This window comes from Erpetoichthys calabaricus, chromosome 3 (assembly GCF_900747795.2).
Source record: "Erpetoichthys calabaricus chromosome 3, fErpCal1.3, whole genome shotgun sequence".
Classification (NCBI taxonomy): domain Eukaryota; kingdom Metazoa; phylum Chordata; class Cladistia; order Polypteriformes; family Polypteridae; genus Erpetoichthys; species Erpetoichthys calabaricus.
In genome coordinates, this window is record NC_041396.2 from 225763480 (window position 1) to 225789927 (window position 26448).

At 38.7% G+C, this 26448-nt stretch overlaps 1 protein-coding gene across 2 annotated transcripts in view; it reads right to left on the reverse strand.

Moving 5' to 3' along the window:
• Positions 1-26448, reverse strand: part of me1 (malic enzyme 1, NADP(+)-dependent, cytosolic) — a 658106-nt gene that overhangs the window by 347222 nt on the left and 284436 nt on the right. For both annotated transcript variants that reach the window (XM_028797856.2, XM_028797857.2), the window contains exon 2: positions 26123-26256. In XM_028797856.2, the coding sequence (XP_028653689.2) occupies positions 26123-26256 (134 nt within the window). The remainder of the gene's footprint in view (positions 1-26122; positions 26257-26448) is intronic.

Genomic DNA, 26448 nt, shown 5'->3' on the forward strand with positions numbered 1-26448 from the left:
TAATTAGCATAATTTTATTTGGGTCAGCTACACTAGCTCACCAACCAAAATGCAGGAAAATGAACCATAAAAGCCTCTGCTGTGGACGTGGCACTGCAATAAGCTGATTGCACTGTAGGCTTGATTTTGTGCCAAATTACATTCCTCTCATGCTGATTCTATGATTTGCTTTCCCATGTAAAGTTTCACATGCTTGTTAAAATGCCCCTTGACTTAAGTTATATAAATAAAGGTAATGGAATGGCACTACCCTGATCTTTCACAGTTAAGTAGTGTTTTCCGCTTGTGTTGCAACTGTAAGCCTAATAGAAGAAAGAATTATGTTAAGCTGAAAGGATGCTGATTAAAAACTTTCATCCACAATCATTATATTTTTTTGAGTTTTCCATCCATTTTGTTGGTGTATTTTAATTTTTTAATGCACCATAATGACATCAAGAAGAGAAAGACTGGGATAATCTATTTTTAAAAAAAGCACCTATGGCATCAAAGAAAGAGTGAGACAGTGAAGGACTGGAAAAAGTCTAACACATCTCCTTGTGGCTACAAAAAAAATCTATGGGATTATGTGCCATTATTACTATTTTTTATAGTTGGCAGATTCTGTACCCAGTGTGACATACAAAAGTAGAATGCATTTGGAGTACAGTTAGGTTAAGCTTAGCATCACAAGCAGTTATTTAAACTTTTAGCTTAAACTTTGGTTTAAACAACTGCACATTAGCCACAAATCTAATACTTCTTTATTATTGTTGTTAAAGAATTAGTTTTGCTTTAAATACATTTTTTCCACTGTCTTATTGTTGTTTCTTGGAGGTTTTTAACTTCGGGGAATGTTATTATTTAATATTATTATTTTTTTAAGTTAGTAGTGTTGCCATTTTGTAATTTTTAATAATTTTGCGGCTAAATTATCAGGACTGTGCACCATTGATAGGGGCTTGACTCCAAGAAGGCAAGGTGCATTAAGTATTCTATCCTCAAACATCTTCAGTGTGTGAGTGCTTAATAATGATTACTTTTTGGTTATCGACACATAGCAATTCTCCCTCTGACTTTGTTAACAGTTTTTTGTCCGGATTTTGGTGATTATATGACTTTTGATGATTAACTTCTGGTTGTTCTCCTTTTGACATCATTCATGTTTAGTGCTTTGGTTTTAGTAACAATTTCTCTGATTTTTTGTCATTGACTCCTGCTGCAAACAAGGACCCATCTTCATCAGCACATCCTTGGAATTAGTAGGTAGAGCAGGAGCAGGAGCTGGAGCAGGAACCAGATCATCCTCCGGGTAAGAGGAGGAACTGGTTGAACCCGAAGTGGCTGTTGGGGAAGTTTTCAAGCCCAGACTAGATATTGAACCTGATCTCTCCAGTGAGACCGAGGGTGACAGCCCCCTCAATTTCCCTGAGTGGCTGGCTGGTTCATTTACAACTTCTCAACTTGCAAATGCCTCCGAACAAGAACCGAGCACTAGTGAACAGATGGATTTTGTGTGCTTGCAGCATGCTGATAGCTCATTACAATATGCATTTAAACAGGCTTGCACTATTAGTGAGTCTTATTACCAAGAGCGTGCATCCGGGGGCTTAAAAACCCACACTTTCTTGAGAAAGACGGCTGCCCTTTTAGAGTGATATCGGATCATTTAGTCTGGGAATTTATTGAACAGTTAGTTGTACCTGAAGTACATAGGGACATTCTTTTGCAATTAGCTCACTCTCACATCTTGGGTGGGCACCTGGGGACTGATAAGACTAGAGAACGTTTATCAAAACGATTTTATTGGCTGAATATGGGGAAAGATGTGGAGTGATTCTGTACTTCTTATCCTGATTGTCAAATCGTCTCTGCTTATAAACCCCACTCCTGGCACTACTTGTCACGCTTGGGTCACAGATTTGCACAGGAACACAGACGATTGTAGAGACAAGAACTTTATTCAAACACTGCAAGTTCTCCTTCGAATTCTAGACTCACTTGAACCTCTAATATGAGAAAGCCTTAAATCCTCTCCTGGGGTTACTTCTAGCTATGCCATGGAATGTCTTCTGAGATCATCTTTCTTGAATACAGAGACACCAGGTGGGACTCCCTTTAGAAAGCTCTGATGTCCTTACACTCCTATAGAGAACCTGGTGTTCGAAGCAACACCACAGCTCCTCATTCTCCTAAAGAGACAACATGGTCCTGTTACAATATGAAAAGGATTGTATAAAGACACCAAATAGCTGAGCGGGAGAAAATGGTACCCATTTCAGTCTTCCCTGACTTTGCTTATAAATGGGAAAGGGACACTCTGCTATCAAGATTACCCAATGGTTTTCTGGTCTGTTGCTGGCTCTTTGTGACCTAAATCTCTTTCAAAAAATAGGTTTATGTACGTACGGTCTCTGTTGGGTCACCTATTTCTTTTTTTCCTTTGAGAAAATTGCATGGATTAACCAAGAATGGCATACTCTCTTTATTGTATTACTGCTTACTACATTTCCAGTGTGACTTTTCTGACAGGTTTGAACGGCCACTGCTTTCCCAGAATGACACATACAAGAATTCTCTTTTTGATAGTCTGCTTTTCTATCTTGTTGGGTGATTTTATTTAGGACTTCCCTTTGCCTTACCTCATATAGTGCATACACTGCATATTAATCCATGCATGTACCTAATATACTATATATCAAATAACAGTCTGCATCATCTAAAGTGTTTTTCTGAATTTCAAAGATTTGGAAAATACTTATTCAAAGCTTTAGATAATAACTGGATACTCACAAAAGCATTATCAGTCTTAATCTGGATATTTCTAGTATTAATAAAGAAACTGTGCCTGATGATTATATTCCTCATCCTTTTTCATCCATTCATTCAATTTATAGGCCCAGTACCATGTGCCGGAGGTCAAGCTAAAAATAATGAATGAAAGGCAGTGACACAATGTGTGTCTGTCATGAGAGCCCCTCATTAATATACACCTAGATACATTATTATCATTTGCCACCCTACCAGAATATCGTAGTACTATGAAAACAGAAGCCATCAAATTACAGTTATGCAAATGAGGCAAGAATATGCAGACTCCATGCATAATGTACTTTAAAACAAGTGCTTTGAGGTGACAATGCTAAAAGCTGTGCCACTATGCTGTTCCATTACCTTTATAAATTTTTATTAATTTTCATTTTAAATGGAAAAATCAAAACCTGACAGAATGTCTGAGTATGAAACAACATACTGAGTGATGTGGTCTGGTAGGTTAGTTAAAACTATATGGAAAAACACTAGAGCATGGGTGGCAGTAAGGCAGTAATGGTTATGTTATGTTAGTCACAAATAAAGCGTTATTTGATACTTCTAAAAAGTCAGAAAATTGTGGAAACTGACAGTTTTTTTCCAGCAGCAGCCACTTAGCAATTGTAATGTAATATTTTTATTGTATGTTAACGAGTGAATTACACAATTCATTTAATGTTTATCTTTACATTACGATTTCATTCAATTTACCTTTAAACATGGGAGTGTAATGGTTGTGATGTATTCAGAAATGTGCTGCACCTCCAAATACGTGGGTTCTGTTCTGAGACCCAAAACATTCTGTGTAGATTTGAATGTTTTCTGGATTTCAGTTTCCCTCTGTATTAAGTCATTATGCATCTGTAAATTGGCCCAGTTCAAGCTACTGTGCATGTATCCAGCAATATACACATCATGCTATCAAACATTCACTTCTGTCTAGTAATAAATAAAAAATACTAGCCACCCACCAATAAATAAGACCACAGATGCATTTTCCCCTAAGTTTCTTGACTTAAACAATGAGACATCAGAGGAAGACTGACCAATAATTCTTACTGTTACTACATTTTATCGGTCAGCTCAGAACAAACACTCACAATGGCTTATGACCCATGGATTTCTCTTCTATTATATTTAAAATTCTTTCTGTCTTAGGATTTAAGGTCAGTCTGAAAATCATATCTTCTCTCTGTTGTAGAAAGTGCTGCCTAATTCTTAAGCTATTGGACTGTGATGCTTCATACTGATCAAATCTTAAATCAAATTTAAAATAAATAAAAAAGTCTTTATTATTATCAGAATGAATTAATAAACTGACTCAATTAAACAGCTTCCTTTGATCGCTTTGGCATTCTAATCTATGCTTTTATAAGGGAAGCATAATCTATCAAAACTAATGATTACAACATTTTATATCCATCCATCCATCCTCTTCCGCTTATCCGAGATCGGGTCGCGGGGGCAGCAGCTTGAGCAGAGATGCCCAGACTTCCCTCTCCCCGACCACTTCTTCTAGCTCTTCTGGGGGAATCCCGAGGCGTTCCCAGGCCAGCTGGGAGACATAGTCCCTCCAGCGTGTCCTGGGTCTCCCCCGGGGCCTCCTCCCGGTTAGATGTGCCCGGAACACCTCACCAGGGAGGCGTCCAGGAGGCATCCTGATCAGATGCCCGAGCCACCTCATCTGGCTCCTCTCGATGCGGAGGAGCAGCGGCTCTACTCTGAGCTCCTCCCAGATGACTGAGCTTCTCACCCTATCTTAAAGGGAGAACCCAGACTCCCTGCGGAGGAAACTCATTTCAACCGCTTGTATTCGCGATCTCATTGGTTCGGTCACTACACATAGCTCATGACCATAGGTGAGGGTAGAAACATACGTAGATCGACTGGTAAATTGAGAGCTTTGCCTTATGGCTCAGCTCCTTTTTCACCACGACAGACCGATGCAGAGCCCGCATCACTGCGGACGCCGCACCGATCCTCCTGTCGATCTCACGCTCCATTCTTCCCTCACTCGTGAACAAGACCCCAAGATACTTGAACTCCTCCACTTGGGGCAGGGTCTCGCCCCCAATCCTCAGAGGGCACTCCACCCTTTTCCGGCTGAGGACCATGGTCTCAGATTTGGAGGTGCTGATTCCCATCCCATCCGCTTCACATTCAGCTGTGAACTGATCCAGAGAGAGCTGAAGATCACGGCCTGATGAAGCAAACAGGACAACATCATCTGCAAAAAGCAATGACCCAATCCTGAGTCCACCAAACCGGACCCCTTCAACGCCCTGGCTGCGCCTAGAAATTCTGTCCATAAAAATTATGAACACAATCAATGACAAAGGGCAGCCCTGGCGGAGTCCAACTCTCACTGGAAACGGGTTCGACTTACTGCCGACAATGCGGACCAAGCTCTGACACCGGTTGTACAGGGACCGAACAGCCCTTATCAGGGGGTCCGGTACCCCATACTCCCGGAGCACCCCCCATAGGATTCCCCGAGGGACACGGTCGAACGCCTTTTCCAAGTCCACAAAACACATGCAGACTGGTTGGGCAAACTCCCATGCACACTCCAGGACCCTGCTAAGGGTGTAGAGCTGGTCCACTGTTCCACGACCAGGACGAAAACCACACTGTTCCTCTTGAAACCGAGGTTCGACTATCTGATGGACCCTCCTCTCCAGGACCCCCGAATAGACTTTTCCAGGAAGACTGAGGAGTGTGATCCCTCTGTAGTTGGAACACACCCTCCGGTCCCCCTTCTTAAAGAGGGGGACCACCACCCCGGTCTGCCAATCCAGAGGCACTGTCCCCGATGTCCATGCAATGTTGCAGAGGCGTATCAACCAAGACAGTCCTATACAACATCCAGAACCTTGAGGAACTCTGGGCATATCTCATCCACCCCCGGGGCCCTGCCACCAAGGAGTTTTTTGACCACCTCGGTGACCTCAGTCCCAGAGATGGGGGAGCCCACCTCCGAGTCCCCAGGCTCTGCTTCCTCATTGGAAGGCATGTTAGTGGGATTGAGGTGGTCTTCGAAGTACTCTCCCCACCGACCCACAACGTCCTGAGTCGAGATCAGCAGAGCACCATCCCCTCCATATACAGTGTTGACACTGCACTGCTTCCCCATCCTGAGACGCCGGATGGTGGACCAGAATCTCCTCGAAGCTGTCCGAAAGTCGTTCTCCATGGCCTCCCCAAACTCCTCCCACACCAGAGTTTTTGCCTCAGCAACCACCGAAGCCTCATTCCACTTGTCCTGCCAGTACCTATTACCTGCCTCCAGAGTCCCACAGGACAAAAGGGTCCTGTATGACTCCTTCTTCAACTTGACGGCATCCCTCACTGCCGGTGTCCACCAACGGGTTCGGGGATTGCCGCCACGACAGGCACTGACCACCTTATGGCCACAGCTCAGGTCAGCTGCCTCAACAATAAAGGCACGGAACATGGCCCATTCGGACTCAATGTCCCCCACCTCCCTTGGGACGTGGTCGAAGTTCTGCCAGAGGTGGGAGTTGAAGCTACTTCTGACAGGAGACTCTGCCAGACATTCCCAGCAGACCCTCACAACACGTTTGGGCCTACCAGGCCTGACCGACATCCTCCCCCACCATCAAAGCCAACTCACCACCAGGTGGTAATCAGTTGACAGCTCCGCCCCTCTCTTCACCCGAGTGTCCAAGACATGTGGCCGCAAGTCCGACAACACGACCACAAAGTTGATCATCGAACTGAGGCCTTAGGTGTCCTGGTGCCAACAGCACATATGAACACCCTTATGCTTGAACATGGTGTTCATTGTGGACAATCCGTGACGAGCACAGAAGTCCAATAACAAAACACTGCTGGGGTTCAGATCGGGAGGGCCATTCCTCCCAATCACGCCCTTCCAGGTCTCACTGTCATTGCCCACGTGAGCACTGAAGTCTTCCAGCAGAACGAGGGAGTCCCCAGAAGGTATGCCCTCTAGCACCTCCTCCAGGGACTCCAAAAAGGGTGGGTACTCCAAACTGCTATTTGGCACATATGCACAAACAACAGTTAGGAACCGTCCCCCCACCCAAAGTTGGAGGGAGGCTACCCTCTTGTCCACCAGGGTAAACCCCAATGAACAGGCTCCAAGTTGGGGGGAAATAAGTATGCCCACACCTGCTCATCACCTCTCACCGGGGGCAACTCCAGAGTGGCAGAGACTCCAGCCCCTCTCAAGGAGATTGGTTCCAGAGTCCAAGCTGTGTGTCAAATTTTATAAATTCTTGAAAAAACTAATACTATAAAAACTTGAACTGTGAGTCTTATAGACCTATTTCTCTATCAAACTCTGGCACCAAGGTCCTGGCATACACACTCACTACCCATTTGGAAAAGGTATTTTCTTCAATTATTTAACAGAATCAGAGTTTAATAAATGCAGAGATGCTACCATCTCATTAATGTAATGTACAGATTATTAAAGTGAGAATACCCTGAGGTACGATTATCTCTTGATAAAGAAAAGACTAGTCCTGATGCAGAGCTATTCAATTTCTGTAATTCATTAAAAATCATAGACTGGATAATACTTTTGTTTTCCAATTTTTAAGTACAACATTGTGCATAAAGTACAGACTAAAATGATTTTGCTCAAAATCATTGTACAAGATCGGGATGTTTCATTTAACCTCCTCTTTTCATCATAGCAACTGAACTGCTCTATATTTGTGGAGTAACTGTACTCAGGTTCAAGGAATTCAGAGGGTCAACTTAGAACAACAGGAGGTATTGTATACTGATAATATGCTACTATTTATCAGATACATTATTAACTTTATTGTGCACAAGAAATAATGAAAAGAATATTTTAAACTTTCGTCCATGACAGATTTGTGAACGCTAGTCCTTCTCAGTCTAAATCTGAACATTTTCAGTTCAACAAGTCACTCAAATCTATATTAATAATCTTGTTTTCCTCTTGGAAGGGATCAAATAGTTTTTTTTTCTAAACTTATATAGGACATCTTTCCCTGATGGGAAGAATTAATGCAGAGATGTGCTACCAGACACTTGTCTTCTTTGGCCACATCTATGCCATCTTCTCATAGTATTCTATCAAAAGCCTTTATATTATCAATAGATCCTTATGTTCTTGTTGTATGTCAATGTTAAAGAGGCATATACAGTGGAACCTCAGGTCATGACCGTAATTTGTTCCAAAACTCTGGTTGTAATCTGATTTGGTTATGACCCGAAGTAATTTCCCCCATAGGATTGTATGTAAATACAATTAATCCGTTCCAGACCATACGAACTGTATGCAAATATATATTTTTTTAAAGATTTTTAAGCACAAATATAGTTAATTATACCATAGAATGCACAGTGTAATAGTAAACTAAATGTAGAAACATTGAATAACACTGAGAAAACCTTGAACAACAGAGAAAACTAACATTGCAAGAGTTTGCGCTATAGCGCTACGAACTGCTCCCTAAAAACATTTCTTTTTAATGAGTTTTAAGCACAGGGGAAAAATGAACATTTGAAAAATCCATAATTTAATAAACAACTATGAAAAGTAACATTGCAACAATGCACGCTACGAACCAATCGCTGTAAACAGAAGTGAAGTGGAGGTTAAAATCCAATAGAAAAAATCTTCATTAAATACAACGAGGTTAAAACATTGCTCGAATCAGTCTCTTTAAAAACAAACCTGTGCATTCTTTAACTGCCTTCTTGGTCTTATGCCAGCCCTCTCTCTCTCTCGTGTGCGTGTGTGTGTGTCTCTCTCTCTCTCGCGCGCGCGTGTGTGCCCCTCTCTCGTGCATGTGCCTCTTTCTCGCACATGTGTGTGTCTCGCTCGCTCTCTCGCTCACTCCCGCTCCCTCTCTCTCTCTGTCTCGCTCGCTGCACAGGGAATGCACAGGGAGAGACTGAACACGTGCGGAAATCATCAGTGTGCACAAACCGAAAGGGAAACTGGCTTATTCGTATACCGAGTGTGTGGTCGTGAACAGATGCAAAAGTTTGGCGGACTTTTTGGTCATAACCCAATTTGTACGTGTACAGAGACGTTCGTCGTTCCACTGTAAATCTGTTGCTTTGCCACCTTGTCCGATGGCTGCCAGCCATTACCAGGACCATGCAGAGATGAACAAATGAGGATGAGGAGGCTCTGAAGGATGTCTTTGACAACACTGACTGGGATATGCTTAGAGTATCACGAGGTCATTGAGGGACTCAGCCACTGTCTTACAGACTACATCAAGTTTTGTGTAGATAATATAATACTGTTTTTCCAATAACAAGCCATGGATCACAAACAACCTACTGAATAAAAAGAAAAGGATGAAGTCAAACAGGTGCAGTCATCTTGATCCTCTGCAGTTTGCCTATTAGGTGCGGAGGATGCTCTGATCTAAACACCCCACTGTGCCTGTTCCTACTTGGAGCAAGCCAGCACCACAGTCAGGATAATATTCTTTGATTTTTCCATTGCCTTTGACACCATTCTGCCTCATCAGCTGAGGAAAAAGTTCAAGGCTTTGCATCTTGATGCCCCTTTAATCTCCTGCACCATGGACTACCTGACCAACAGACAGCAGTTTGTGAGGCTGAGGGACTGTGTGTCAGAAATGGTGGTGTGTAATACTGGAGCATCTAAGAGAACTGTCCTGGCTCTCTTCCTGTTTACTTCCAGTACAGTAGTTGCACTTTCCACCTACAGAAATTTTCAGATGACTTCTCCATCATAGGCTGCATTAACAATAGAGATGAGACAAAGTCAAAAAATGATGTGGAGGGTTTTGTCTTGTGGTGCAGAAACCACAATGTGCAACTCAACATCAGGAAGACAAAAGAGCCAATGAGCCTCTGAGACCAGTCTCCATTCAGGGGGAGGATGTAGTAGTGGTGTAGTGATAGAAGTACCTGGAAGGTCACATAAACAACAAACTGGACTGGTCTAACAACACAGTGGTGCTGTACAAGAAGGGAAAGAGCAGACTGTACTTCCTATGGAAACTAACTCAGGTCTTTTGACGTAAGCAGCAAGCTGCTGGAAATATTCTCACAGTTTCTAGTAGCCAGTGTTATTTCTATACTGCAGTCTCCAGGGGAAGCAAGTTGAGCTCAAAAGATGTACAATGCCTGAACAAACTTACCAGGAAAGCCTGCTCTATCAGAGGGTGCACCCTGGACACACTGGAATCTAACTGTGGAAAAGAGGATGGTGGCAAAATGAAATGCCATCATGAAAAATCCCCTCCGTCTTCTCCAGAAGGCCCTCTTTTTGAGCACTTTTAGCCACAGACAACGGTTTGCCAGGAAGTGCCTCTGCAAGTCTTTTCTGCTATCAGGAAATTCAATAATTGTGACATTGCTATTGACATAACCCATTTCTACATTCAGTGTAATTGTTGCTATGATTCTACATATTTTTACTGTGTGTGTCCTGCTTTTATTCCAATGGAATCATAGCCATGGACATACTCATGAAATAAGGATGTTTTTAAGTAACTATATTTAAAGGAATTTAAGTTTATGACCTTGTTCCCTTCTTATAATTTCAAGATTTTTTGCCCTTTTCAGTTATGATGCTGGTTCTAGATTTTTTTGGTATAATAAATTGTGATCTTGTTCTGCCATATGCTTATAAAGATACCTCTGCCATTTATTGTACACTTCAACATAAAATTTTTCTGTTTTATGGAAAAGTCTAAACAGTTACAACAGGTATTTTTCAAGCTTGCATCTTTTTTTTGCTCAAGTCAAACCAAACTCATACCCCCCACTACTTTGCCATGGCTGAGGGATGTGCTATATTCTCTTAAATTAATAAAAAATAATAATAAAGTCTACTCATTGGGACTCAACTCAGCTCTTCCTTGAAAAGCCAAAGGCTTTTATAGCTATAGTACATCTTTTATATTTCAACTCTAGAGCAATCCTAGATCTCATTTTTGGAGGGAACTGAAGTGGAGAATGATTCAGAATACCTTAAAGGGGAGTAAAGCTTATAGTATTATATATTGTATTAGCAATATAGTACATCATTGTTTCCGCTTTGCTAAAAACTCAATATCTGTGGTGGGCTGGCACCCTGCCCGGGGTTTTTTTCCTGCCTTACGCCCTGTGTTGGCTAGGATTGGCTCCAGCAGACCCCTGTGACCCTGTAGTTAGGATATAGCGGGTTGGATAATGGATGGATGAAAAACTCAATATACATTATAAAATAAACTACGGAAACATTTTTATGGAAATTATGGACAGAGCTGTTGGAGAGTAGCCACTAAGGAAAGGTATAGAATAAATTTTTATTTGCATTCTCTTAAAAATGATTGACCATTTTTACTTTGTACTAAATGTATCTTTAACATGCAGTCCTCTTGACTTCACCCATCATCCTCTGCTATTGTAATGATGTTTATTTTTTAAGAAAAGTTTTAATGGTGTTGACTATTTAAGGTGCCACATAAAATATAAACAGACTAACTTATTTTTTCAGTTTCTCACTGTGATTTTTGTTACACACATCATATATAGTCTGTCTCAGACCAGTCCCAATGTAAAGTTTTGCCTTTTATGTTTCACTTTCCATCTGCAACTCTTTACATATTTTATTTCAAAAATCTTGACCACACTTTAGGCAAATTCACAGAAGTTAAAATAAATTAAAGCAGAAATGGAAAATGTATTTTCTAAACGTTTCAATAATAAAAGGATAAAAATAAAATCTTTTTACCCTTTACATCTCCACACAGTATACAGAACATTTAACTTTTAATACATTAGTCACAATGTTGGGAAAATGGTACAATAACCACGATTCATCAAGGACAAAGTTCTGTTACAAAAGTAGGAAAATAGCTAGTTTTTACAGCCACTCCTAAAATATTAAATTGCAGCTCATCTTTAAAATTAGAATCTTCTTTCAAGTCTTGAATGGAAATACTGACTGCAAATCTTTCTATCTCACGTATAATTTTACATGAACAAGAAGGCTGCCGGATTTGTTGTTTCAAAGGACACAGCTTGCTGTCAAACCTTTAAAATTTAAGATGCCTTAATTTCTTATTTATACAATTCTTTTAACAGCTCTTGTTTTCATATTAATTTAGAAAGTTGAATATAACATTACAAATCCAACATTCAGAGAAAAAGACTCCTACACACTCACACACCCACACTTAGTTGACATAAAAGCTTAAGCATTAATGATGCAAATCAAAATAAAGAGCCTAATAAAACCATGAATACATGATTGACATCAGTAGACAGGAGTCATACATTAGTTCCTGACAGACTTGAATTTATGAAAAAGTGAAAATTAATCTTTATTAATATAAGTTTGAAATGTCTGACTTTAAACAATTTATAATTACATGAAGGAAGTATAGTTTTAAAAATTTTTTCTATTAAACATAAAAACAGCAAATAAATGTGGGAAGAAGTCCGTAGCTATTAATCTTCTTTCCTTCACAACATAGACATGTCATTAATTTAATAATAAATGTTAAATGACATAAATAAAGTACAGAATATCTGAAATTCAACTGCAAAGCTAGCACAGTCCCATCCTTACTTGTCTGTCTTTCTTCTATAACTATACTTAACTGTCTACTGGTACAGATGTAGCCAATACTAGAAGATTTGCACAGCACTGCCAACATAATTGTAACCAAGTAGCATTAAACACTAATAGTAATGGAAAAGGGGTGTGCCCTACTTCACAATAGAGTCAGTAGAGCATCAAAGTGCCCAGTTTCCAAATCAGTGCCCCTGTACATGTCAACAATAACTGGAGGAACATGATATAGCTATGGTCAAAGGGACATTGGTAGACTGAGACACGTCTTTCTCAAAATGAGCTTAAAACTGAAGCAAGGTGCAGTCTTCAGAAATACAAGTTAAGGCATGTTATTTAAGATGCATCTGGAGAATACTTTGAATCTTTGGCCCAAAATGTGAAAGCAAAAATCACAAGATAGGAGCATTTTATTACTTATTGACAGTACTTATTGAACTTCCTTTATTTTTAGCAACAGTACCCTCCATAATGTTTGGGATGAAGACACACTTTTCCTTGATTTATCCCTCTGCTCCAACGTTTAAAATTACAAATCTAACAATTCAGATGTGATTAAAGTGCAAATTGCAGACTTAATTTAAGGGCATTTTCATACATGTCGTTACACCATGTAGAAATGACTTTTCTTACATGGTCCTCACACATCAGGGCACCATAATATTTGGGACATAGCAATGGTAGGAATGTTAAAGCAGTCATATTTAGTTGTTTGTTGCATATCCCTTACATGCAATGACTGATTGAAGTCTGCGATTCATAGACATCACCAGGTGCCGAGTACTGTATCTTCTGTGGTGATGCTCTGCCAAGCCACTAATGCAGCCATCTTCAGCTCCTGCTTGCCCCCTAAAGTTTTCTCTTCAGCATATGGAAGTCATGCTCAGTTGGATTTAAATTGGGTGACTGGCTTGGCCATTCAAGAATTTTCAATTTTATAGGTTTGAAAAATTCCTGTGTTGCCTTAGCAGTATGTTTGGGATGATTGCCTTGTTGTAGGATGAAGCACCGTCAAACGAGTTTGGAGGCATTTACTGGAACTTGAGCAGATAAGATGTTTCTATTCACCTTAGAATTCATTGTGTAATTGCTGTCGGCAGTTCTATCATCAATGAAGATAAGTGTGTCAGGACCTGTGGCAGCCATACATGCCCAAGCCATAACACCCCCACCGCCATGTTTAACAGATGAGATGGTATGCGTTGGATTACGGGCAGTTCTTTATAGTCTCCACACTTTGCTCTTGCCATCATTCTGATACAGGTTCATCTGTCCACAAGATCTTTTTCCAGAATTCTTCAAGCCTTTTTAAGTACGTTTTCAGAAACTGTAATCTGGCCATCCAGTTTTTGCGGCTAACTTGTTGATTGCATCTGGCAGTTTGGCTTCTGTATTTCTGTTTATAAAGTCTTCTGTGGATACTAGTCTCTGACATTACATCTGCCTCCTGGAGACAGTTTATGATTTGTGGGACAGGCATTTGGGGGCTTTACCATAGAGAGAATTCTTCTGCATTGGATGTCCTCCTTGGCCTACCAGTCCCTTTGTGATTACTGAGCTCACCAGTGTATTCTTTCTTCTTAATGATATTCCAGAAAGATGATTTAGGTAATCCTAAGATTTAACCAATGTATCTGCTGGTTTTATTCTTGTTTTTCAGTCTGATAATGGCTTCTTTGACTTTCATTGACACAGATCTTGTCCTCATGTTGAACATGGGCAACTACAGACTCCAAGGAATAGAAACAAGCCTGGCTATCTTATGTCAGCACTAATGAAGCAATGGAACACAGCTGAGTAATCACAAACACCTGTGCCACCAATTGTCCCAAACATTATGGTGCACTGAAATGGGGGGACCATTTAGAAAAAGTGTTGTCATTTCTATACGGTGTGACTGAAATGTATGCAAGTACCCTTAAATGAAAGTCTGCAATGTGCACTTTAATCACGTCTGAATTGTTGGATTTGTAATTTTGAACTGTGGAAAGAGAGGCAAATCAAGGAAAAAAATGTCTTTGTCCCAAGGATTATGGAGGGCACTGTAGCTACCAGGTAAAATCAAGAGAAAACACACTAAAAAACTTGACCCCAGAAAGTGCTGTTTGTGCAGTGTTAAAAAGGTAAAAACTGAGAAAAAGGGTAAAAACAGTATTTCTTAGAAAGTTGGTCTTCACAGATTGGTGTTTTAGTTATAGTTGCTTTACATCAAAACAAGCAGATATAAGAACAGCTCCATTCCACAAGCTGTCAGCCTCACAAATGGTTGATTCAGCTTTCCTTGCTAAGTATGGGCACATTAATATCTCACAATATTCTTACATTTAGTTAATATGTCTATGTTTCAGTATTTCCTGCATTGTTGTGCACTATGAATGCATACATTTACATTGTGTGTACTTATCAACTGTGTGAATGTCTGTTATGTAACTGTACTTGGAGAGTCATAAAAACACCACAGTTAAATTCCTTTGTATGCGTGCATACTTGAAATTTTGCATAAAACCCATGGGATTACAGTGTAAGACCTTTGTTTGAATCTTTTTTTAATAGATAGTGTTGCTATACAAACGGACACCTATGCTGTGTTATTTGGACTGAGGTGAGAGACACAGATAGCCAACATGCGAAGACTCTTACAGACATTACACAGTATATACCAGATTAAATTTCTTATAATGGAGGTGCAGAGAAGTAATGCTTTTACCTATTTTGTTGCTTCTACCTTTGTCAAATAGGGCAGCCTAATTTGGGTGCCTGTTCCATTAAGTGCTTGTAGTCAGAACACTCACCTTCCCCCAAATCTAAACTGAAATAAGTGCATTGAGAAGTAAAAAAATAGATGAAAATCAGAAAACTTTCCACGACACCCTAATTAGTTCTAAATGTCTACAGAGGCAATAAAGTCTTAAATGTCCACCCACTGTCTACACCTAAATGTCTGAAAGTTAAATAACAAATGTTGCTTTTACTATAACACATTTAGAAAATTCCTAGAAACACTCCCTGTGAAGTACATCAGAATGGAAATCAATTCTTTGAAAAATAAGACCAGGTTCTGAGAATTAGGAGGTTTTTCAGGACAAATTATATTTAGTATAAAACATTTTCTCCTTTTTAAATTACAAATTATACAAGTTAGTTTTTTTTAAAAGGAAATGAGGAAGGGTAAAATTGAAGATTATTCTATATTTTGTAAAGAACACCTTATACATTCGTTGATTTAAAAACTGGTGCCATAACCATCTGCAGACCTAAGAACACACTGTAAGATATTTCACACAAAAAGGAGATCATTCAGGTCATCAAGCTTATTTGGTTAGCAAATAGCCAATGTCCCTTCAGACATTATGGATATATTGCCAGTTTCATTAGTTGAAGCTAGTTTGTTTGCCCCTATAAAAATTAATTCATGAGCAAAACTAAAATATCACAAAGGACCTCTTACTTACCAGGTAATAAAGCATGTGCTATATACTGCATGTATGACACTGCTCATGTAAACATCTTATTCCAAAATGCATATCCCAGTTAGGTTCATATTCTGGTTATTCAGAGTCTGAATAGTATAGTTTACAATGATGTGAAATAATAGTATAAACAAGCACACTTTCTTGTACTAATAAAATCAAAATGCACTGCTCACATGTATGAATCTGCAGCAGGTGATCAGAGAAATGCTAGAACTAAGCATACATCATACAGACAGTTGTTGAGATTCACCAACAGTGGGGACTGTAATTAATGATTGAATAATTAATTGAGCCATCTTTTGAAAAACTTTAGTTATTTACCAATGTGTTATACAGTGACTGTATCAACCTGATTCACTACCAAGCATCATTCAATATAGTTATATAACTTTTTGGGTTTTATTCGATACAAGCATTACAGTCTTTCCCCATGTCTGCATGGATTTCTTAGTTTATTGTGGTTTCCTATAATGTAGTGTAGATGTGTATAGTTAGGCTTACTATTTGGATTAAATTGACTTAGTATGAGTGAATGTCTGTGAGAGTTTTTGACCCACAAAGGATTAATACCCTGTCCAGGGACAGATCTTGCCTTGTACCCACTGCTGCCAGGATGGGCTGCCATCTTGGAAAATTCACTTAATAATCTCAAAAAAGTAAAGACTGATGGACACCAGCAATAAAATTAATCTGTCAAGCTGAAGAAAAATGACTTCCATGCCATGTTAGCAGGAGTGTCTCCAGATTTGAATGAGAGTTCCCAGTATGGCAAAAAGGTGCCACCTACCACATATGTGGATTGAATGTTATCAGGACATGGAAAATGACTGTTGCATGGCTTCAGAAAGGTTATGGCAAAACATCTGATGACTCAGAAGGTGTAGGAAGAATATTGACCTCAACAAAGGACATCATTGAATGGTGGACTGAGTATTTTGAGAATCTCTTAAAACTAATGGATATGCCCTCCTCAGAGGACAATGTGCCAGAGTTATTGTGTGGGGTTGGTTCGTTCTTTGTAGCTGAAGCTTCATTGTTAATTAAAAAGCTCTTTAGTGGCAAGGCAATAGATCAGCAAGTCTAGCCTCATATTCAGGGATAGCAATAAGTTGGCAATGGGACAACTCTTTAACTCTGCACAAATATTTGAGTAATTGGAAGAATTTGTCAATCCTGTCTACATGTGTTTTGTGGATTTGTTAAAGATTATATAAGACACAGTGTCCCATGGAAGTTGCTGCAAGAATATAGGGTTCCAAAGAAACTAGTTCCTTATGTTTGTGGAGTGACCATTATGTTTGCATACTTTATAAGCTGAAACCTTCAATGTGGTCATTCAACTCTATGAGGCATACACATTCTCTCCTCACAAGTTTCTGATTAATGCTATGGACACTATATCAAAGCACAGCTGAGGTTTGACAATATCCATTTTGAAAACCTAAGGACTGCATCTCTGGCCTTATCTTGAAGTTGAAGGAGAAGCCTTGCTAACCTTTAAGAAGTATCTGGATGAGATACTGGGACAGTTTAGCTATCAGTTAAACAAATGTGGATGATGGACTGAATAGTCTGTCCTCATTTGTCAGATGTATTATTTTGAATATTTTTTTATCAGATTGTGATCTTCAGTGTACACTAGAACAGTTCCCAGCAGACAGTGATGTGGTTGGGATAAGAATTAGTATGTCCAAAATTTGATATTATTGTCATCTCCCAGAAAACAATGGCCTGATTCCTACAGGTAAGTGGAGGAGTTCGATTACTTTGAGCTATTATTCTTGAGAGAGGGTGGAGGTGACAGTTTTACAAATGATGTATCAGTCTATTGCTTTGTAGTGAGAAATAAGTCTCCTGACAAAGGTGAAAATGTATCGGTAAGACTACACCCTGCATCCTTACCCATGGTAATGTGCTCTGGGGTAGTGAATGACAAAATGAGAAAGTGAGTACTAATGGCCAAAATAAGGTTCCTGCCAATGTATGTTGGGATCACTCTCCAGGACTGGGTGAGAAGCTCAGTAATATGGGGAATCCTTAGAGTAGAATCATGGCTTCTCCAGATTGACAGGAGCCAGCAGAGGTTGTTTGAGCATGTAGAATGGACTTCCCCTCAATGCCTCCTTCGGGTGCTGTACAAGGCAGAACACCCTGAAGTGATTATATAGTATCTTTCAACTGTATTTGGAGCATCTGCTTATTGACCAAGAATGGCTGGAGGAAGTTGTAGGGGACTGGGAAGCCTAATCAGTAGGTCGCTAGCCTGACTGTCACCAAAAAAAGTGAAACAAAAGTGAGTTTTTATTGGATGACCTTTATGCATGTATTATCACAGTAATTATATGGATCTATTAATCTCTTTTCCCATAAGTGCTTCATTTTAAAAGTCAGAGTATTTTTTCATTCACATTTCATATACTTTCACCCATTTTTAGATCTCACAGTTTGCAAGGACACATTAGCTGCTTACAAGGTAGTGTGATTATTGATATGCACTGACTGGACTGGACCATCTTGCCCAGATGAGAATCAAGCCTTACTATGGGGGTTGATAGAATGAGCTGTGACTTTCCATGCAGCAGTAATGGAAAAAGAGAAATCAGAACATTAGATTCGAGGATTACAACAGGACTACTGTTTTGATACAAAATATGGCTATTACGATCTAATAAGCACTCTTAAATTTCAATAATGTAGAAAGGTTAAAGCTGTCCTACTAAGAAAGTTTAATATTCCTAAATGGCACTGCACATTTTGCTTGTATTTTAATTAATTAATTAATTAATTTTCTCTTCACTTGTCTTTGTAAGATTAGTAGGTCATTTGTATTTTTAATATTTATTTATTGCTGGAAAGAAGCACCGGATGAAAGCTGTTATTTTATGTGTTTTTTTTCCCAGTATGTTGCAAACTTATATTCTCAGGGAAACTGATTTTATCTAAAGCAATAAAAACCCATCATGGGATAAAAACCTTACAGTCATGGTTGAATTTCAAAGTGATGATAAAACATGCATGCTGCGCAAATCTTTCTATCTGGCTTTGCATGTCCTGGTGGGGTTTTGTAAATCTCTACAAAGCATGGCACAGGGAGCCAGTTGTTTTCACCTCTCACAGCAGAAGTCATGGGGCTACAGAAGGCCTCTGAGTGATGGGAAAATTGCACAGCTGGTTGAAAAAGAATGATTTGGCCCAGAAATATTCCCCAAATCTGTGCAGCTGTGGAAAAAGGCACTGTGGAAAACTGGCAAAGGAAGAAATATCAATGATGTATTAAATTTGCGCACTAAAGATCAATTTATTTATGTAAAGCACAAAAAAATGTATCGTTTGGAGTCTTATTCCATCGGTTTTGTGCCAGTCTTGAAAGCTTTGTTCCTCTAATTAAGAAAGAACAAAGGGAAATGGTGTTGCACTTATGAAAAAAGAAGCAGCAGCATTAAAAAAAGAAAATAAAAAACAGCAAAGTCAACCACCATTTCATGAAATACAACGCACACCTGCAGTTCAAGCCAGACGAGCAACACAGGCTGCCCAGTTGGAGACAAGAGTGGGATGGCAAAGAATTTAACTCTACATGGCTACAATTTTAGTAGAAACATTAGATATTTTTATTTTTTCATTTTAATAAATGTAAATAAAAAGAATATACTTCTGTCAGCTTAATTACTAATAAATTAAACTCATGCTTTTAGCCATTAAGTCAAATTCAAGATTTTCTAACATTAATATGCAATACAGGAATATATTTTTATAGCCATGAATAATATCTTCATGGAATGGCTTAGGAAGGCTTAATCGTTGATAATGTAAAAGCAGTCATGGAAGTTTCCCTCAACTGTTTTATCTTTCAAATATCGAAACAGCTTTAAATTTTAAACTTCAAACTATTTTAGACCGTACTGCATATTATTGTAATGGGTGTTCACCGGTGCTTCTTTCCCATAAAACCCTTCTTCTCAGACTCATTTTGATGCGACTCACTCACAATTCCCCTTTCACCAAAGCCAAAATGATTTATCAGATTACTCTGAGGAGAGTAGACACACAGATCTTGGTGTTTTATTATGTAGTAAATCCATACTCTAATGATATTCTGACCTCTATTAAATGGCATAAATTTAGTAGTTTTTATTTTTCCAACATGTTGTGAAGTGGCTACCTCATATTTATAGTCTCCTGGATTCAAAACCTGTCCCAGCCATTATCAGTGTGGAGCATGCATCTACTATTTGTGTCCATATGTCTTTTTCTTGGTATCTACTGATTTTCTTCCATCCTTATATATAATACGCTACCGTAGATGTTCGTTTGTCCATGATTTTAAATCACCCATAGCTCGCAAACCGTTTGACCTATTGACCTGAAATTTAGTACACTACGTGACATCTACTATTCACTTTCGGGCTGATGTTTGACCTCCAAGGTTATTCCTTTTTTATTTTTATTTTATTTTATTGTAGAATCAACTCTTCGCAGCGGCCAGCAGAGTGGCCGTGTGGCGCATGCATACGTGCGCCGTTCTCTTCCCTACCACCTTCGCCATCACTTCCTCCAACTCTTCATAAATCATTCTTGAGGCAGATTGATGAATTAAGTGCCAGCTTAAGTGAAAAATTAAAGAAAACATACTAAGTAATTGCAACACAAACACTGACTTAATCATTTATAATGCGAAAAGATGCTGATGAAAGAAGAGAAGAAGCAGGCCGCTAGGTTGGAGAAAAGAAGAGCTGCTCAGGAAGCAGCAAGCGCATCTGAGCTAACGAATGTTAAATGTACAGAGAAAGAGTATGAAAACGATGAATGCTCAAGTCAAGTGTATTCACTGCATGTTATCGTGCAGTGCACCATTAGTAGTATATATATAAATACGTTGGTTAGGTATGTAGTAGTTCTAATTTCGTCTTTTGTGAGTTTGTAATGGGCTCGTAGCCTGTCTACAGTTGTTTCCATCTTTACAGCTGAGATAGCCAAGATGGTCTTCTGCCGAATAATTGGTCTTGAAGAAAGCATTTTCACAAAGCAAATTAATAAACCAATGATTTCATTTGAAATATATCAACTGGCATTGGGAGTGCTAATTACAGTAGATTTTCCATTAGTAAAAGCAACCAGCATTAAATAACAGTGAATTAAAAGAAGAAAAGGTGCAAGTGAATAATATACTGTAAGTAACGTTTAGTACAGCAAGCAGTTAAAAATAACTAGTTAACAGCTCCAGGTCATTGAACTACAAACATTACACTAAAGGGGAAGGTTTATCAAGAACAGTCTGATATGAATTTACTGAAGAGAGAGAGACAGACTTTATAGTTAGGTTGAGGTGCATAAATTCAAATAAATGTAGAGATTCAGAGTGCTCACATCCACAGAGATTTATAAGTACAGTACAGCAACAGAAAAGTATATGACTATTTAGAATTTACAGATATAAACACATATGTCAATTTAAACTAACATAATTATAAAGATCTATAAATTTTGAAAAATAGAATAAAAATAAATTATAGTAACAGCTACCAAGAGATTTGTGTAGTTACCTGTGTAGAAGAGGAAAACAAAATTTCTAGTTAATTGTGCTCTTGGAGGAACCAAACATCAGGGGACACAGGTTCCCTTAAAATAAGCAGATAACTATGAACACCCCATTCAAAGTATTGTGAAATAGCACAAAGAGATCAAATTAAACTAAAATTTTAGGTCACTTTAAGATTATTGTCAAATGTATAGATTAACTTGCAACATGTTTCCACTTTCCAGCATTAGATAGGACCAATGTGTGTAACTACTTAAATATATTCTTAGAAGTGACTGATCCCAAGTGCCACCAGTGACTGGTACGAGACACAGCTTTATTTGTTGCTGTAATTTTAGAAAACTTGGGATTGTAGTGTATGCTCTGCAAGGTACACATTAATAGGTTCAGATAAATAAGGAACAGTGGAGCCATTCCAAGTTTTATACTGTATGTTAAAAGCAATATTTTGTAATTGTTCCTAAACTTAATTGGAGGCTAAGGTTGATACTTAATATTACGAGTTATATGGCCAGACTTCCCAGTACAAATAATGATCCTAGAGGAGACATTTGGCATTCATTATACTTGGAAATGAAGCAATCTAAGCAGTCTGCATCTAAAGCATTGTATTTGTCATTTTAACTTCAATTAAATACATAAAGCTCTTATAACACATTCAAATCACTATACATGGGGGAAACAATGTAAGCTCTGGTCTAGTGAACATTGGAAAACAGTCATTTGGACAGACAAACCCTTCATACTTCTTTTCACAAAGTAGACAGCCTCATGTGTGGTGTGCAACAAAAGCAACCTACAGGACCTGATGCTGTTTCTTACACTGAGGAGTTCCAGTGGCTCTCTTATGATGCACAGTGTGTTTTTCTAGCATGGCTTAGGTAAAATATGGCAGTACATGCAAGTGCTCATGCTCATCCAGTGGTGAACCTTTTTTATCCTGAATGTAGTTGAATCTAGCAGGATGCAATTGACAACAATGTAAACCACACACCATGTTCTCAGTCTCCCTATTTCAAACCAGATGAGCACTTATAAAAGATTCTGTTGTTCCATCTAAAAAAAAAATCATCAAACACAACCATGAAAATAATGCATGATGAAAATGCTTATGGAACAATGTTTTAGTGTGCTTCCAATACAGTTCCTGACACCTGTAGGATATACAGTAAGGAGGAGTTTAAGCTGTTCTACTAGTTCATGAAGGCCCAACAGTCACTTCAGACAGTTAGTTGAAGTGTTTACTTTTGACAGTTACAGTTCCTGTATATTAAGAGGGGGAGTCAAGCTAGAGTTAGAAAATAGTATTTATTAAAAAATGGAACGAACCTTAACAAAACTGATAATGTCATTTCTCAATGTAGTCTTCACCCTTCTCAATGCACTTGTGTCACCTGCTTGGATTCCAGTAGAATAAAAGGTTTTGTCTTGTCCTCGCAACCACTCGTGCACCACTTTCTTCATGTCGTCATCTGTCTTGAATCGATGAACACCCCGATGTTTTTTTAGTGGTCCAAAAAGGTGGAAATCACACGGTGCCAAATCTGGCGAATAAGGAGGATGTGGCAATACCTCAAACTCCAGTTTCTCTAGACAAGCCTTGGTGTTCTTAGCAGTGTGTCGATGGGCATTGTCTTGCAGCAAAAGGAATCCTTGGGAGAGCAGACCCTGGTGCTTGGATCAAATAGCAGGCTTCACATCGGTCTTGTACTAGTGACTGAAGTGCCCTTCGGCATGTGGTGTTTGACAATAACTCGAGTGAATGAGTGGTTGTGAGGACAACACAAAACCTTTTATTCTGCTGGAATCCAAGCACTTCCAGACAGGTGGCACAAATGCATTGAGAAGGGTGGAGACTACATTGAGAAATGACATTATCAGTTTTGTTAAGGTTCATTCTATTTTGTAATAAATCCCATTTTTTAACTTTAGCTTGACTCTTCCTCATATTTGGTAGTCCTTTAGTGTGGTATCAGTGTTCAGAATGTCAGGGATGGAAAAACCCAAGGCCAGACACAACTATTATTTGTCAGGAATGATTGTAGTGCGAGTCATGGACATCCACAAAGAAACATTCTAACTTAAATTCTAGCTGCCATATGCATCCAGACTCAGCTGCTGCCACATGAATAAGCCCTCCACTCTTGGAAGGAAAGTGAGAGTGTCTTCTTCAACCCTTTGGTTCTTTGGTACAATCTCCAGAAGTCAACCATTAGTTATCAAGCACCACACTGAACACAACATCCAACAGCATAGAAAAGCAGTGCTGGAATATCAAGATGGTAAGTTGCTACATGCAGCACCTGAATAAACCACACTGTTGAAGTGGAAGATGCACTATAAGAACAGTGTCTGAACCTGCATCAGTCTTTCTGTTCATACTCCTCATGGGCATTTCACAATATAGCAATCCAGCTATAAAAGATAGTGATCTGCACTTGTACAATATATATTGTGAGCTGTTTTTGGTTTTACATTAAAATAAAATAATATGAATAATAAAAATTACATACAAATTATGGAAAACCTGAATACACAAAATTTCACACATTTCTATGTTAATTACCATAGTCTTATTCCATAACAAAATGGAGTGGAGTGCTGAGGAAATTGCAGAGCATTCCCACTACCAAACTGTTTATAATAGCCCTCATTTGCCTTGTTATGCTTACATATTAGAATGACCAAAGGATGCAGGAGATGGAGGAATGGACTTAGACTCTAAAAACTGATTGCAGATGAGTATCCCCAAAAATGATTGCTGACATCTACAGTTGTTTCCAACCACAACTTGGATGTTCAGCAGCAACAGTGCTGGCAGATACTTTGTCCCTTCTGGTGCCTATATATGCTGCCTGGCTCTGTTTTACCTTGGGTCAGAGGCAACCCATATGCCACACTATTTCCCTGGTTCTCTGTGAGCTGGCCAAAGGCCAGGGCTCAATATGAGGTTTGACAGCAACTGAGCATTTGTGTCGAGAGATGTGATTGATTGATTGAAGTTCTCTTGTAAGTGCTGTGTTTTCCTGCACCCTCAGAAAGTCTCCTGACACTTGAGTAGCATGTCTCTTTGAGGTCTGGATCCTGAGCTTGCAACGATATATTTGAAGTCAAATAACAATCAGTCTGTTATGTGCAACATTCCTACCCAGAGCTACTGTATACTTCAGTCACTACACACAGTGCAATGCAAATACACTAAATAGTCAATTAAAATTTTTTTTGAATTGTGTAGGAGGAAAGAGCAGAACTTTTATGTATCATTTTTAAAAGGTCTTTTAGAAAGACATTTATTCCTTTTCTATGTTAAAACAGTATATTATTAGTGATCTACTGAAAAAAGTAACTTGTCTGTTAATGCTTTTGTATTTAGACAAGAATTACCTGAATATTTTTATAAAGGAAAAGTAAAGCTCTATGGTTTTATAAGTCTAGACTTCTAAGAATGCTGCTGCATGGGATGTTGCTTACTTTGCTGATAAGAGGTAAGAATCAGTTTAAATCAAATGTATAAGTAAAAGCTGTTTTTTAGCTATACAAGCATTCCACAGAGTTGTCTTCCATTTATGAAGTTAGAAGCATGAGCTTCAAAAATGATTTTGGAAGGAGGATTTTAGTTTTATGAGCTCTGGATAATGGCAAAGTTGCCAGAAAAACAGAATCATTCCTGTGTACAAATAAACTGATAGAGGAGGAGAGGAGTCAAACCCACTGCCAAGACTTCAAGCAACAAGACTAGCACTGCCTGTACATAACACCTATATATTAAATGTATTGCTGATCTTCGTTTGCTTACAGAGTCACAAGATGATTCAGGTGGTATTTTGTGAATTGCCACACTGCATTTGCTTTTGTTTATGGCACTGGCCATTTGAATAATGCTTAAAGATTAAAATTTAATAAGCATGCTTTCTTGAATGCACTTTTTGTTTTATTATAATGCCAGTGCCTGGGAATCAATTTCCTTTCTCAGCTATGTTAATCAGGAGTGAGGAAGGATGGCCCCAAGACGGTAGGCTACAGTGACTGTACAATGAATACAGTGTCACACATGGATAAACTATGAAGGAGCTATACTGATCGTAGTCCTGCCTACAAGACCATTGTGATCTCTAAAGGTGGGTAAGTGTATGAATAGGCAAATGAAAGTAGCAACATAGGTTACACTAGGAACTGACATTAAAAAGATAAGAGAAGCTGTCCCCAAAAGCCTTTCCACGAGGCAATAAAGTACAAAACATTTTGACATGCACTTTAATATGATTGGTTTGGGAGTTACAGTTATGTGCTGGCAAAAATAGAATTATTTTTTTCATAATAATTTAACTTAATGATCTGTAGTAAATAACTAAATTTTACATCAATTAATAACACATAAAGATAAGTACTATATTTTAGGCAATTTTAGCAGCTTTGGTTCCTGTAATGGGGTCTTGTTAAAGATTGCTTGCTTATACACAGAATGAATTCTTATTTTGTCTCGGTGTGTAAAAATTGCTGGGTAGGGCTCTGAGAGCTGACAGAATTTACTTTGCCTAGAACAAATGAAACTGATGGAGGGGAGCAGAATTTAATGTTGAAGGAAGGCAAAGGAAGAACAGATATTAGAAGCATCTTAAATTATTCATGCGAATTTGGAATAGTTTGAAGCTTTTGAGAAACTATGAATTTGCATTTTTATTTGAAAAATGTCTGCATGTGAAATGCCTGATTTTAGCAAAAGGCATGCCAGCTTTTTTAAATACCCACCTGTCCAAATCATCCTTCTTCATGTCAAAGTTTCTAAGAACTCTGAGAACTTGAACATCTTGACTAAGAAAGCAGGGTGGGAGAAGACCATGAATTCCAAGGTGCATTCTTTCATCTAATGTGAAGGCCATGCCCTGAAAAAGGACAGAGAAATTATTGAATTATCATATACATAATTAGTTGCTTCTACAAGTGTTTTTAAGTATTCCAGAAGATTTTTTTGTATTATTCAGTAATCTCTGTTGTTGATGATTCACATTTCCAACTTCTGGAGAAACACTAATACGGTATATACAGGTACTTGCATATAATTTGGGTCTTGAAAC